The following is a 15,943-nucleotide window of genomic DNA, read 5'->3' as shown; positions in this document are numbered from 1 at the left end:
GTTTTGGCTCTCTGCAGGAGAACCCTGATAGTGGTGGTTCTGGCAGAGGGCAGAGCTGACAGATCAGCCACAGGCCTGAAATCTCTGCAAAATACATGTCTCATGTGGTGCAGAAGTGTAGCTTGCTTTCTTTTTTAGTCTAACTTTTTCCCATGTGTTTCTTGACAATGAGACATCTCCTAATTTTCTTGGAGTTACTTGAGGTAGGAATCCTCAGCTTTTGGGATGTGTACTGATCTCAGTAGCATTTTCTCTGCACTTTTTCAACTAGCACCAGTTATTCCAGTACAAAGAGGACAGAACAAAGAATAATATCTGTTGAGTTGGTTCAGTGATGAAGGGTATTTTCAGTAAGAAGGATATTTCTGGCTAGTATTCAACATCATGTTCTTTTCCTTAGTTTTTGGCACTGTATAAACAGGAATGCTTTCCTTATCAGTTGTATTATACTATGTAGTTAAATCTAAAAATCAAAATATTTACATTTTGGGTTTTTTGATTGACATTGTTTAGTCAATAAGACTCAGGGAATTATTTGTTTAAGTCTAGTCCAAAAACTTCATAACTGATATTATGTAAATCAGGAAACAAAAATAACAAAATTCAGAAATATACTGTCTGCACTCACATTCACTGAATTTTCTATTCAGTTGTATCTTCTGGGGGAGTTTGGGAGAGAAAAGAGCTTATCACATGAACTGCAGGTTGTTATATGCTGCAGCCTGTTGTTTAGCTGAAGGAGGAGGGAACCTGCCCAAATAGCTTATGATAAAGCTGTAAAGTGACTCTTCTGAATATTTGCTTGCAGTAACAGATCAAGCCTTTGTGACCCTTGCTACTGATGATATGTACTGTCAAGGAGCTCTGGTTCTTGGACAGTCACTGAGGAACCACAGGACATCAAGAAAACTGGCAGTTTTAATTACACCAGAGGTTTCCAGTGGGATGAGGTAAGTATTCATGTATTTTTGGAGATCGATATTATGGAAGAATAAACAACAGCAAGAAAGATTTCCTGTGGATTTCTGAGTATTATGTCTAGAGCTTCCCTCTTGGCTAGTGATTTCTGAGAGGAGTACCAAATAACCTTCATGATAAGTTCCTAAGCCTAAGAAGAATTCACTTACAGAAGCAGAACTTTTGTCTGGAAGTTTTCTTAAACCTATAATTGAGAACATAAGCTGAAAATTTGGGAATTAAGGTTTAAGTGTCTTGCTGTTGAGCTGAAATGAAGGCACTACTCTTTTTTTTTTCCCTCCAGGTGTTTCTCTTTTAGAAAGAGCAAGATACATAACCAACTGTGACATCAGAACTCTCCATAAACCTAAGGGCTCAGTTTCAGGCGACTCACCTTCTTAAACTATTGGTGCACAGTTATCATGATGAGAAATTAATTTCTTTTTGCTTCTTTTTGTTTAAATCACTTTACAGTTTGGGTTGTGATTCTACAGTCACTACAGAATTGCATTTACAGAAATCTCATAAGATCTGTTGAACTCATGCCCTGTTATTTGGAGGGCTGTGTCACTTGTTAAAAGGAACATGCCATGCCATAACTACTTAAACTCTTAGCTCTGCTAAGGCTTAGGAAGTGTACAAGCTCCTGATTTCCATATGTCATGTGAACATATTTGCCATGCACCTGGCTCAAGAAATATATTTGCACGTTTTTGCTGTGACTGGATGCACAAAAATCCATTTATGTATTTACATATGTGTTTTGTATATATTAATATACATATATTAGTATTATATCTGATATATATTTGTGCTTTATAACATAGATTTTGTCAAAACACTGTAACCTTCCTGAGGGAATAGTGTATCCATTTGAAATGTGGGTTGATAGTAAGTCCATCCATTTTTTCATCCCCATTCAGTGGAGAGAAAAAACCTTTATGATATGTTTTTTAATCAAGGATAGCATTTTTTTAGTAGTACATCACTGAATCATACAATCATAGAATCAACCAGGTTGGAAAAGGCCTCAAAGATTGTTGAGTCCAACCCTACCATGGTTACTAGACCATAGCACTAAGTACCACATCCAGTCTCATCTTGAAAACCTCCAGGGATGGTGAATCCACCACCTCCCTGGGTGCCTGATCACTCTCTCTGTAAAAAATCTCTTCCTAATATCCAACCTAAACCTGCCCTGGCAGAGCTTGAGTCTGTGCCCTCTTGTCCTACTGCTGGTTGCCAGTTTGAACTAATCCTTCTAAAAATCTGTACCTGCTCTTAGTACTGTCCCAGTTAAGTCCTCTCCCCTGAAGATCAGCCACAAAAAAAGCTAATGCCTCTGAAATCCAGATAATCAGCACAGGCTTTTCTTTTTCTGTGTTTGTGTGATATCCAGGACTTTGTAGTTAATAATGTAATGCAAATAAATAAGCTGTGTTTAAAAGACCTTTTTTTTTTGTTTGTTTCTTGAAGGAAAATTACCTATTTTGGTGTTACCCATACAATTGCTATGAAAGATATGCATAGAAAAAGAGGTGTCTTCATTTGAGACTATTTGTAGTACTGGACAAGTATATATGACCTGTTTTAAAAGGTGCAGTTTTGAAGCTGTGTTTACTTGGGCATAATAGTGCAAATGACTGTGCTGACAGCTCATGTCACATCCTGTACAATGCAGAGGTAACACAGCATGGTGCTGATCTTTAGAATCAGTTGTGCAGGATGAAGGCTGCTTTAATTTCTGTTGTTGTTTCTATAGGAGATCAAGGGACTAAAATAAGAATTGTTTCCTTCCCCATACAGCAGCTGCTGCTTTTGAAATATGCTGGCCCCTGTAGTGGAAGAGGCAATGAATTATGACCTGGTTGATAGCTGTCACTTCAGTAGACTGTTTGCAAGGAATTTAAACTTCTGATTTCTCATTTTAACCAATCAATCTAGCCTTTGTTACTGGTATAATTAATGTGGTGCTATATGTCATTGTTTTCATGCCAGATGTGAACTCTGATGAATTTGTCTAAATTTCTCTCCACTGCTCACCCTGGTAGGTCAGCCCTCTGCAGTGTATTTGATGAAGTAATCAAGGTGGATGTGCTTGACAGTGCTGACTCAGTCCATTTGGCTCTGATGCAGAGGCCAGAACTGGGTGTTACCTTCACTAAGCTTCACTGTTGGACACTTACTCATTATAGCAAATGTGTCTTCATGGATGCAGACACTTTGGTGAGTAGAGCAGGAGCCATGGAAACATTTGTGTCTGTCTCTGAGTGTGGGATTCTTCCTCAGCAGGCAGACTACCAGCCTGTGAAGTGACCAGATTTGCTGGCAGTTACAAGGCTGCAGGAGCTCCAGCTGGCATGTTTTAGCAATTTTGCTGGCTGCATAAAAATAAATTCTTTTCTGAGAGTAGCCTCAGGACTGTCCTCAACAGAGATCATAAACTCACTCTATGCACAGGAGCTTCTGACAGATGTGTAAAATAGATCTCTCTCATGTACTTTTGTTTGAAATTATTCTGGTTAGGAAGGCAGACTGGTTTTAAAATGGGAAAAAAAAAATCCCAGAAACTTGACTACTTTTTTTAAAAAAATAATTTTAAATAAAGGTTTTTAGAGGTATGGAGATAAAAATGGTCATAATTTGGCAAGCACAATCATGTCAGCCTTCCCTTGCACTTTCATGGCTCACTTTGAAACACTGGGATGCATTTTAATTTAATAGGATTATATTTGAATTAGAAACCAAATTAAGTTCTTCTTCTTCAGGAGAGAGGCTTATGATTTCCTGCATTAAAGAAGGAAGGCAAATTTTTGGTTTTGTTTTAAATTCAATTAAGTAATCTTTCTCCTAAACAAGCTTTCTCTGATTTTCACAGTGACTATTTGTAGGTGAGGTCCAGACTTTCAGCAACTGCACAGCTATCTTTCCACCAACTTTCAAAGTGATCTGGGCCTTAACCTCATTGATTTTTCCCACTTCCTTGTGAAGCTTAAGAACCAAAAAATGCAAACCTCTGACTTTCACTTATGTTAGAAAACTGATAGCAAGACACAGGTTTTCCACTATGCCTTTAGTCAGTCTGTTGCTAACTCAAATTGTTTAGATTCCCAGATTTCATTCAGCTCTGTTGCAGTAACTGAGAATAATGGACTAATGGAAGGTGAGCTAAGAAAGAAGGAAATTGTGTATTTTCATGGTGTGTTCTAATATTTAAAGGGACCTTCTGGAGGGTCTCTGAGGTTCATGAAATAATTTTACAGGCTTTGTGTTTTTGTCAGAGAAATAATGGAGAACCACAATTAATTTTGACATATTAAAAATTGAGGTTCTGGCCCTTAGCATATTCTGCATTGCCACAGCTTTTATGCTCTGCAAACTATGTATTAGGCCAAACTAGCAATTCACTCCTCTGGTACTGATTTAGCTCATGTTCTAGAAAACCTTTGCTCTAACATTTTTTTCTTTCTTCCTGTTGTCACTAAGGTGCTTTGCAATGTTGATGAATTGTTTGATCGAGAAGAATTTTCAGCAGCTCCTGATTCTGGCTGGCCTGACTGCTTTAATAGTGGTGTATTTGTGTTCCAGCCCTCTTTGAAAACTTACAACCTACTGCTCCAGTTTGCTACTGAACATGGCAGCTTTGATGGTAAGGGGTGAGGCATAAGGAACAAAGTGCAAGACACAGCTTCCATGCTAACAGGCAGAACAGAGGAAGGCAGGAGTACTCTGGACTTTATGTAATTGTGCCCCACAAGAATTAAAGGTGCAGAACTTTGCCTCTTTCAATGTATTTAAGACCTGTTGACTTACTGTGGACTCTGCTTCCCAGAAAAGGGCAGTGAAGGGACATTGTGTCTGAGTCTTGCTCAGTAAGTTTTAATTTTGCTGTCTGGCTTAGGAGCGAGAAATACAGCTGATCTTCAGTCTTCTGCCCTGAGGGAGACCAAACCCTACTCCTTTCTTCATGTATTAAAATAGGACTTCACTTACACTGAACTTGCATCGGAGTGAATCAGGTATTACTCACTTGTACCTGCTCACATGGCCATATTGTCACGTCCAAGTTATAGTCCCACAAACACACTAGTCTCTCTCACTCCCATCCTTGGATGTGAAATTTTGATATAAATTCGAGTATACACATAATTATGATAAGATCATTTTATGTATTCTGTAGGAGGTGATCAAGGTTTGTTGAACAGCTTCTTCAGCAACTGGGCAACAGCAGACATTGGCAAACACTTGCCTTTCCTCTATAACCTAAGCAGCAGTGCTGTATACACCTATGTTCCTGCTTTCAATCAGTAAGTAGTAATGCTTCTGACTGATTCTAAACCTCTGTAGTTTGTTAACAAACTTTTTTCTGTGAGAGAGAATAATAATGGCATATTCTGTTGATCATAAATTGCAGTAGTGACAAATGATCTTATGTAAAAACCATGCAATAAACACTTAAATTCAATATGAATGTCTTGCATCTGGGCACAGGGAGAGGCCTAGGGTTGGCTACACTGTCTCATAGTTTCCTTCAGAGAAGCTTCTTTCATGTTTGAAAAGACATAATTACTTTGGCATTAGGTTCTGACATATTTACTTTTAAAGTTGTTCCTTTCTTTACAAGTAATTTCTATGAGAAACACTTGGAGTTGTTTAAATTTTTTAAACCTTTTTTTAGGTTCTTCTGTGAAATAAATTTGTGCTACTAATTATTTGACTTCAGACAATGCCGTTGAGGAACTTTTCAGGAGAAGGCAAATTGGATTTAGGGTATCATGAGTATCTGTTCCAGTTGCACAATACACTCTTACTGGAAGATGAACTTGGGTCAATGTATTTATTAGTAATTTTTCATATGGGATAAGTAATAAATTCTGTTGATTTAATATTTGAAGTGGTATTTATTTGTTTGTGAACAGAGCATGCAGGAGGACTGGAAACAGTACTGCATGAGCCTGTCAGTTTTTTTCATGAACTTTTCTAATAGAATCAGCAGCTGGAAGCAAATGGCAATACAACCTTTTCTTTTCTGTATGTTAGATGAGATGACTTAAACTAATAAGAGAGAAAAAAGATACTGATATATGTATATTCAATTTGACTGTGCTGCTATTGCAAAATGTCAAATTACTTCACATGTGAGAGTAAACATGTTTCTTTAGGAGTTGGTATAGATAATGTGTAGAGCTGTATGTTTGATCTCTGCAGTTTTGGTAAAGATGCCAAAGTTGTTCACTTCTTGGGAGCGACAAAGCCCTGGAACTACAAATACAATCTTCAAACAAAGACAGTTATGCAGGAAGACACCACCTCTGGATCTTTTCATCAGCTGTCATTTCTTGCCCTCTGGTGGAATATATACAGTGCCAGTATATTGCCTTTGTTAGAAAACCTTCGGAAGAAGGAAGAATCAGAATCCGAGGAATGCCAGGTAACTGATAAGGAGCTCATGGGAATATGTTGGAATAAATAAAATTTCTGAAATTTCTGTGTTTGCTAGAAGAAGAAATTACATGGTGTGGTGGGTTGACCCTGGCTGGCTCCCAGATGCCTACCAAAGCTGCTCTATCACTCCCCTCCACAACTGAACAGGGGAGAGAATCATAGAATCAACCTCCCTCATTAGCCTTGGTGTCTGCTAAGTTGTCTCTCTCCCATATTCTCACTCCTCTGCCTGCAGCTGTCCAGTTGCACAGCAACTTTTCTTTCTTCTTTAATCTGTTATCCCAGAGGTGCTATGACTGTCACTGATGGGCCCAGCTTTGGCCAGAGATGAATCTGTCTTGGAGCTGGATGGCATTGGCTTTGTTGGATATCAACTTCTCACTCCAGCACTAAAACCTTACCATGCAAACCCAGTATACATGGCAAAACTTAATATCTATTTACTGGCAGTAGCAGTGATTGCTTGTAGGAGCATCCAAAGTAGAAGTTTAGGAAGGAATTTTAGTACTGTTAACTTTCCAAAGATTTCCTTCAGCCCTCTTCTCAACAGATAAAGAGTTTGTAAGGGAATGTATGTGCATAAATTCTGCCAATTAAGACAAAGTATGGTACAAATTAGCTAGAGAAGGTGACAATCTAGCTATGAAACAAGGGTTTTTTTGAAGTGAAGTTGATATAGACCATCAAACCAACCCTTGAAGTATAGTAAAATTTACCTTTTCGGAACTGCATCATAACTTGTTCTATGAGGGTCAAAACAAACAAATCAGGTTTGCTAAAGCAGTGTTAATTACACTTAGGATGTTATATATAGTGTTTGTATGTCATTAAACATGTACTGATCTCTTTGGGTTGGTTTTTTTTTTTCTTCAAAGGAAATGCAGCAGTGTGTGTTTTTCATTTAATAGACGATTTCTTGGAAACCAGCAGCATAAAGTAATGAGTAGGAGAAGTACCACTTTTAATTTTGTATCTAGACAAGACAAATTAGATCACTTTTATGCATGTATAAATATTTTCTTAATGTTTTTGTAATATTAGATTATTACCATCATTGAACTAATTACATAGTCCCAACAATTATCTTGAAAGCCCCAGAGAATAATTTGGTATGTTAACCTCATAACAAATTGGAAAGCAGAGGAAGGAATGGGTAGTTTTTGATCTCATACTTTAACATGCTTTAATTTTTAAGATGTTGTGCATTAAAGAAATATTTCAGCTATGGTAACATGGAGGTGGAAATACCTGTTAGATTTGCCTCCTGCTGATGCTGGCATACTCATGCAAAAATCTAAATTGCAACATGCTCTGAATCTAAGACCACAAATATTTCTTGCATTTATTGACATATTTTTTTAATGCTGAAATCCCTCTAAGGAAGTTCAGCTGTTGAAATAGGATATCACTTTCCTGCAAGATGGTGTTTCAGTGGTGACATGTTCTTGTTTTCATTAGCACACTTTCAATGGAGTTGAAATTACACTGGAGAAGGTCAGTCCTTACGTGGCCGATTCGCTGCAAATGCCTGAGCTTCCAGAGCAGACAAATGAAATAAATCCCACAGCATGTTCACCTGAGGAACTCACTTTCAAAGCTGTAAGTATGTTGTGTATTACTATATGCAGTAACAAATTAAAATTATATACTAAAAGGAGATACAATCTCTCAGGATCAGAAGCATAATGAAAGTATCTTCAATTCAGCTGTAGCTATTGACTTTTCTTGCTAGCATCAAAAATAGTCTAAAGAGTATTTATTTTCTTTGATGTTTAGTCATGCATGCATGATGTGTCTGGAGGTTGAAAGCATTTGCATTGCATTTTAGGAAGAGGTTACTTATACAGAGTTGTTATCTGCTTAATAAAATGTAATATAAAAAACCCCTGTTACCAAAGTAATATTTTGAGTATTAATACTCTTGTGAATTAATATATTTAAAACTAGAATCCTTTCTATCACTCTTCCTTAGATTATTTTTTTTTTCTTTCTCCACAAGCGTTGACCCAGAAAACAGTTCCCCAAATTTCAATGATTTGGGCAACAAGAAGAGTCTTGAACAAATCCACTAATGAGCATTGTAGGAACATTGTTGGCATCCTGCTTCTTTTGTCACATTTTCTTGTATTTGTGCATTTCTGTTGCACTAACTGCCCTTACTAGATGCAGGAATTAAGCTGGACATAATAGCACAATGCTTCTGCAGGTGTAAATCATAGAATCAAGGTTGGCAAAGACCTCTGAGATCACTGAGTCCAACCATTAACCTGCCACTCTGCTGGAACTCCTAAACCATAAACCATATCATCCAGCATCAGATCCAGATGCCTCTTAAACACTTCCAGGGATGGTGCCTCCACCACCTCCATGGGCAACCTATTCCATTGCCTGACGCACCCTAACAGGGAAAAACATTTTTCTGAACATGTACTCAGAATCTCCCCTGTCCCCGAGTCCAACCATTAACCTGCCACTCTGCTGGAACTCCTAAACCATAAACCATATCATCCAGCATCAGATCCAGATGCCTCTTAAACACTTCCAGGGATGGTGCCTCCACCACCTCCATGGGCAACCTATTCCATTGCCTGACGCACCCTAACAGGGAAAAACATTTTTCTGAACATGTACTCAGAATCTCCCCTGTCCCCTGGCCATTCCATTCCCTCTAGTCCTCTCCCTGCAGCCATGGTAGGAGGGACCATCCCCACCTCTCTACAACCCCTTTTCAGATAGTTGTAGAGAGCCATGAGGTCACCCCTGAGCTGCCTCTTCTCGAGGCTAAACAAACCCAATTTCCTCAGCCCTTGCTGACATGTTTTCCAGGCCTTTTAGGAGCCTCATTGCCCTTCACTGGACTTGCTCCAGTGCCTCAATGTCCTGGAGTTCATTCCAGGCCTTGAGGCCATTACGTGATAAAAGTCATATACATGTGTGATAAAACCATGCTACAGCAAGGTACAATTGGGAGAAAATAAGTGTTCTAATGCCATCTGCTATTGTAACTTGTGGACTACTCTCTAGTAAGATGAAGATAATTTTTAGTATGTTCAGTGCTTCATCTCTTTAGACTATAGTTACTCCACAAAGAAAAACTGTAGTCTTCCTTCCTTTCCTTTCCCCTCTGAGTGTGAAGGTGCTGAATGAAAACTGCAAACCTTCAAGCTCTCTAACTTAAGAATAATTTATTTTCAAAGAATCTATTTTCTTGTGTGCCTTTTGCATCTGCCTCCATTGGAGAAACTCAAACCAAATAAGGATGCATTATGATGTTTGTTTGGGGTAAAAAAAAATCATAATGTTAACTTAAAGCAGTGTCATTAAAATTTAAATTTCTAATAATATTTCAATTAGTAGGATTGGCTGATTAGAAGACCATATTAATTGGAAAGTAATAGCCTGTTTCTCTTCTTACTTAGGAACACCATTATTCCACTTTTTGTTGCTTAGCTTCAGTGGTGTTGAGGGATTGTTTTGGGGGAAGAGGCTTCAGAATGGGGTCTGCCTGCTCATTTGTTTTGATATGTGTCAAAGACAAATATTTGGAGCAATATTTTGGGGGCAATTTATTTGACCTCTGTTTTGGAATACTTTGTTCTATTCTATTATCTGTTCTTATAGAGCAAGCTATTATCCCAAACCAAGATTTTTCTCATTGAAGTTTGGCCTCGTGAATGGTAGGCAGCTGCTGTAAGCTAGCTTCCCTGGCTGTATCTGTAATCACTGAAGAGTGACAGCCACTTTGAAGCTCTTTTAGGCTGAGATGAGCTGCCCTCTAGAGGTACTTATCCTAGATTGATTATAGTAGGAGCTTCGATTCAGTGTCATTTTGATACCTAAAGCTGGGTGAGATGAATTTTGTCCTTGGTGATAATGTGCTTCCTTGCTTTTCCTCCCATTCACTGCCTTCCCCTACCCCAAGACTGATTTTGTATTATATGAATTTCTATGATATGGAAATCATGAAAAAATATTCACCTAATAAAACCTTAGTGACTGTATTGTAGCAACCTGTATATGAAGTTGAACCAAGTGATTCTAAGATCCATCACTCTGAGCCTGACAGACCTTCAGAACAACCTGTATTTCATCCTCCATTTCAAGAAACTTCAGAACTGGTACATGTAGCATTGTATATCTGTTGATAATTGCATGTGTGACTTTGCTGCAAATATAATTTTGGGAAATGTCAGCTAATTATGATGCAATGTGCAAATAAATTCTGTAATATTTTAGCTATGAAATTCCTTAACTGCTTCCAGCATTGGGTTATGATCCCTTTCTAATTTTCAAAACTTCTAGTTTTTCAATGTGTATTTTCCTGTACCAGCCCCCAGGTAATCAATGCATGGTGTTAATTTTAGCTCTGCAATACTAACACAAGCAAAGCTGTTTGGTTTTGTTGTTTGCTTGTTTTGTTGCGTTTGGTTTTGGTTTTTCACCTGCTGTTTACAAGCAAGTGTAAAGCTCCAGTAGTACAGGAGCCTGAGGGACTAGGCTTTCCTTTGTGATCTTGCACTGCCTTTATGGCCACTTGCAGGGGCAGACTTAGTGTTGAGGAGGACTTGTAAGGTATAGAACACAACCATTTTCCTAATGAGGCCTTCTCTATGATTGTGAAGCACTGTGATAAAATACTTTAAGGATGAGGAAAAAAAACCTGTAGCTCCTGTGCAGTCAGAGCTGTTTGAGCTCTAACTAAAATTCTTAATTTCTAAAAGTATGATGATTCTGGTCTTGTATTTAATGGCATCCAAAGCTGTTGGCACGTGTCAGTGGGAAAGAAAGGAATCTTAGTGCATTACTGCAGCCTGCAAATTAAATGCCGAGTATTGTTGCATATTTGCATATATATGGAGAAAGCATCCTCTTCAGGGAATTTATTCATGTTTAGAGTCATGTACAGAGTGGGATGCAGGTGGGAATACATATGGAAAGATGCCATTGCAGGAGCATATAGTGTTATGTTGGCTGTTTGAAATACCTTGCACTGTCTTGCACAAGTCTTGTGCCTTATCTGACCCCATTTGCCAGATGTAATGGATATTTTACAGGGCATTTTGGCTGTTTAAGCCACTGATTCCTGCCCATTAAGTTCTATTCTGAAACATTTTATGTCCATTTTATATTGAATTTGCGAGAGCTTCACTAAAAGGTCATTCTAGCTGATTTCAATTTTGTTTATAACATGAGTTATTTGCCTTTGAGCCTCTTTGAGTAATACTGAAACCAGGTTTTCCATGGCTGCCTTGATTAGTCCTTGTTATATTTCATCTTCATTACAGGTTATAACTATTGTGATGAGCCTGTTTTACTGGCATTGGTCAATTGTAGACACAGTTTCTCTTTCATGTTGCTGAAATTATCACTAATAATGCATTAGAGCACCTATGATAATTTGACCTTGTACCAGCATTCACAATTTTGGACTGTCATTCAAAATGAACTAGTTACTGGTATATTGAATAGTGTCAATCATTTGAATTAACTTACATGAGCAATGTATCTCACATCTGCTAAATAATGCTGAACTCACTGCTGTTCAGACAATACAAATGACAAAATATTCTAGAAACTTGCGATCACACGAAAGCCTGTTGAAAACAAGATTTTCACAGATAAATGGTTACACTTTATTGTAGAGGATATTCCACTCTGAACAGGCTGTATCTGTAATGTTTTCATTATGTTGTTGCTGAGTATGCCAAGAGCTGAGTTAAAATCAGTAAGGTAAATGTTTGGTATGTTCAAAGATGCTCTGGAAAGTAGTAAATGCATGGGAAAATGAGATCACATTATCAAAACAAGAATGGATGTTTGAATACTGTTTGTTTTATTGTTTTAACTGGGAGTGTACAAAGGAGAAGTTTGACATTTCAGTTTAACTTCACAACACTGAAATGAGAACAACCAAATGATTGTTTTCCCACTGTTCTGCTTCTTCCCACAGGATGAGGTTGCACATTCTGTTTCAGAGCTGTCTATTCACTTCAAACCAGCCAAACCAATTCCAGAAGATGAACGGAGAAAATGGGAGGAAGGGCACATAGACTATATGGGGAAAGATGCTTTTGAACATATCAAAAAGAAATTGGATGCATTTTTACATTAAGATGGAGTGTACTATAATGGCCATCATGATATATGTTTCTTTTATAAATGCAGTCCTTGAATACTTGGCTCTCTTAATAGTTTACCTGACACCAGAGTTAAAGAGGTCATTATGGATCCTTATATATTCTTGGGAGAGATTAACAGACCCAGACTCTTCTGTTTTAACTGATAAGTGTGCCTCATCTTTGTTGTTACATGTCTCATCTGCATTGTTCTCCCATAGTGCCTTCTGAAGAACAATGAATGGTACCCTCTGAGTGTGTATTTCATGTATTTATCTCTCTTCCCTGCTCCTCCCCATAGCACTCTGCAGAAACAGTCACCAATGGGAAACACATTGGAAATTGGGATTATTTTGGAAGTTGAGTTTATTCCCCAAATTGATATTATTCCCAAAGTACTTTCAGAAGATGCTATAAAGCTATGTAAATAAACAACTTGAAATCAAGTTAATACTTTCAAGGATGACCATGATGTAGACTTCAATATGAGAAAAAAGTAAGAGATCAAATCCTGATCTCACAAGCGTCTGCAATAAAACTTTTTAATTTAAAGATGTTTAGGATTAGAGGAAATTCAGACTTCATTGGGGTCACTAGTGGATGTTGTATCTATTTCTAGGAAGCTGCTCAGCTTTATCACTAGTGTGATGAAGAGTGGTTTAAAACTCCTAAGATAAACTGATAATGTATGTTGACTTTTTATATTGTTGCTATAGTATACTGTTGCTTTTTAAAATATTGCTTGCTTTACTTGCATATTCTCAGTTGTGTAGTCAGAGGAAGAAATGCTGACACTACGGTGCTTTATATCAATTTGTTTACAGTACTTCAAACTGCAGCTGATGAAGGTTTTCTTCTCACTTAGCATGGTTGCTCCATATTGCAGCCAGTTTGAGTGCAACTGAAAACACAATTGGCACTTGTTTTAGTAAACAGGCCCTTTGAAGATCTTTTAAACAATAGCTGTGTGTGGGAACTAATAAATCTGTGAGTGTAGTTCAAGAAAAATATCTACTGCTGAGACTCCATTAAGGATAGTTGTGGGGATTGTTTTGTGAATTTATGTGTTTAAATTTTACTAATCTCAGTGAGTTTGTCTTAAAAAAAAACAAGAAAAAACACTTTGAAAGAAAGGATCTTGACAGTCATGGTAATATGATTTGACACAGTTATTCTTAACCTCATTCAGTATTAGAATAAGAATTCTGCAGTGCTGATGCAGGACTTGAAACATGTTTCTGTCTTACTATATCACCAATTCTGGTAGAGATATGCCTAATGAAACAACTTGGGAATTCTGTTTAAAAAGCAGTGATGTAACATCATGCATTAATGGGATTGCCATAGATATTACTGGGGAAGAAAAAAAGACAGGAGAGGAGGGAAATTTTTTTTTTCTTTCTTTATCCTCCATCAAAAATTATGGGAAGGGACAGGGAATAACTTGCACAAATTAGGAAAGTAATGATAGAGTCAAAAGATCCCTTAAAGGAAGAAAAAAAAATCTGAGTGTTTTAGAATTACTTCCTAGTATTCACAATAGTGGATTTACTTTCCCTTTCATAGGATATTTCTGATTTTATCTAGTTCTCATTTATTCTAAGCACTCTTAAAGCAGGAATCTTGTTGGTGTATCTGCTGAATATAAGATTCTAGGCCAAATTAGATGTTTAAGGTCAACAAAGAAATTGAGAAGAATCATCTTCTGGCCATTCCTCTCTTTGACTAACCTAGGGACCCTCGAGATCCTGCATCTTTCTGGGTAGACAACCTTCACAGGTTAATGCAGGTAGGTGTGTTCTACCTCTTGGTGCATGTGTCCAGTGCAGCACTATGACATTTGATCTGCTGATTATCCCTGTTTCTTGGTGATCCTTGTGCACTTCTGAGAAAGTTCTCTGTTTTATAAGCATTATTGCTAACATAACTCAAACAGTTTTTGAAGATTACTGACTAGAGTTTTATACAATGTGGACTCACAGCTTCATGCAGCTGTACTTTTTATAGTAACTACTAGATCTTACTGGGCACATTAACGAGATGATTGGAGAAAAATTACTGATAGGAAATCAGTAACTGAAAGGTTTTAAGAACAGGCATATGAATGTAGTAAAAGGAGCTGTCATTGAACACATTTCAAACTGTTCATGTGTAAAATGGTACTTTGTGTGGCTTATGCTATGTTTTGCAAAGAACTGTAGTACATTAATGTAATGGAAATAAAAGAACTGGAAAGGACATACAAAGTTATGTGCTTATCAGATGATGCAGAGTTATAGGTTGTTTATATTGTGCCAGGGAGTATTATTTGGGACTGACTAGTTACTTTAATATTTTTTTAATTTTATTGAATTGCTTTTGAGACATTAGCATTACCTGCCGAGCAGAATTAAAAGGTGTGAGCTATAATTATTTCTGCAGACGTACCTAATTATAATGTTTAGGATCTCTTGAATGAGTACAACAATAGTTGGTTTATTGTATTTCATGGAAAACTGGTAAAACTCTCCCCAAGTTGTTGTGTGTTGTCTTCACACACAAAAAGACCAGAACTACTTACACATAATAGAGTGTTGTAGTGGCTTCTAGCACTCAACTCTAGTAACCAGGGTGTGAGAAGGGAGAATTTTGTGGGTGAATTCAGAATTTGCAAGTCCTGTGCTTTAGTCAACATTCTTTGCTCTTATGGACATGATTCTGAAATCTGGGGGTCACAGGAGGTCTGAGGGGTGTTATGGGCTACATATTGACATGAACCACAGGGCTGAGGTTGCTAAGTTGAAACATGAATTGGAAAAGAAACCTTAGCAAGCTTCACCTAGAATTTTTGCCATGATAAACTGTGGTATAGCACCCAAGTATTTTTAGGACAAGGAAAGTTAAGGAATGTAGGCTTTTGGACGGCACCATTCTACCCTAAACAAGACCTATTTTCACTTTGGCAATTTGGAAAACCAAATTATAACCTCAATGAGAAATGAGAACCACCAGAGATCTTTTACTAGTTTATCTGTGTATATGACTGAGAGTTTAGTCACTACTGTTTAAACCCTAGTGACCTGAGAAGCAGCTGTAAGGATTTTGAAAGGCCAGACTCTGACCTGTTGCAGCACGTCAGTCAGTATTTAGAAAGGACAACTTGTGCTTGAAACAAAACATGCTGATTCTTCTTCTGTCATGTGTTTGGAGTGATTTGCAACTTGACTTAGAGGGTAATTTTATTTGCCATACAACGATTTTATTGGGTGCTTTTCACGTATAAACAGGAGATAGTGTGGGTGTGCCCCAAGGAATATTCTTGAAAATTTTAGGTGTGGTTTAATGTGCTTCCCTAGCCTACAGGAAAAGGAGATTATTGTTCTGGAAATATCAGTTACTGCTGGGTGTCTTGTGAGGAGCTTTCCAACTAGGTTGTTCCTGGGAAA

The 15,943-nt window shown here is 37.6% G+C and overlaps 1 protein-coding gene across 1 annotated transcript; it reads left to right on the top strand.

Moving 5' to 3' along the window:
* Positions 1-814: 814 nt before the first annotated feature.
* On the top strand, positions 815-12,566 carry LOC103807965 (glycogenin-1-like). The gene is made up of 7 exons (XM_009080716.1): positions 815-950; positions 3,009-3,183; positions 4,444-4,606; positions 5,138-5,264; positions 6,166-6,388; positions 7,861-8,001; positions 12,353-12,566. The coding sequence occupies exons 1-7, from the start codon at positions 847-849 to the stop codon at positions 12,512-12,514; spliced, it is 1,095 nt and encodes a 364-aa protein (XP_009078964.1). The 5' UTR covers positions 815-846; the 3' UTR covers positions 12,515-12,566.
* The last annotated feature ends 3,377 nt before the right edge of the window (positions 12,567-15,943 follow it).

The sequence above is a fragment of the Acanthisitta chloris genome, unplaced genomic scaffold, assembly GCF_000695815.1.
Source record: "Acanthisitta chloris isolate BGI_N310 unplaced genomic scaffold, ASM69581v1 scaffold14478, whole genome shotgun sequence".
Taxonomy (NCBI): Eukaryota; Metazoa; Chordata; class Aves; order Passeriformes; family Acanthisittidae; genus Acanthisitta; species Acanthisitta chloris.
Note: the sequence above shows the minus strand (reverse complement) of the source record. Positions and strands in the feature narration are given on the sequence as shown.

Excerpts from the sequence above, each read along its gene's own strand:
- LOC103807965 (XM_009080716.1), top strand. The coding sequence starts at position 847 with ATGTACTGTCAAGGAGCTCTGGTTCTTGGACAGTCACTGAGGAACCAC. Across the intron at positions 951-3,008 it reads GAGGTTTCCAGTGGGATGAG|GTCAGCCCTCTGCAGTGTAT; the intron begins GTAAGTATTCAT and ends TCACCCTGGTAG. Across the intron at positions 6,389-7,860 it reads CAGAATCCGAGGAATGCCAG|CACACTTTCAATGGAGTTGA; the intron begins GTAACTGATAAG and ends TGTTTTCATTAG.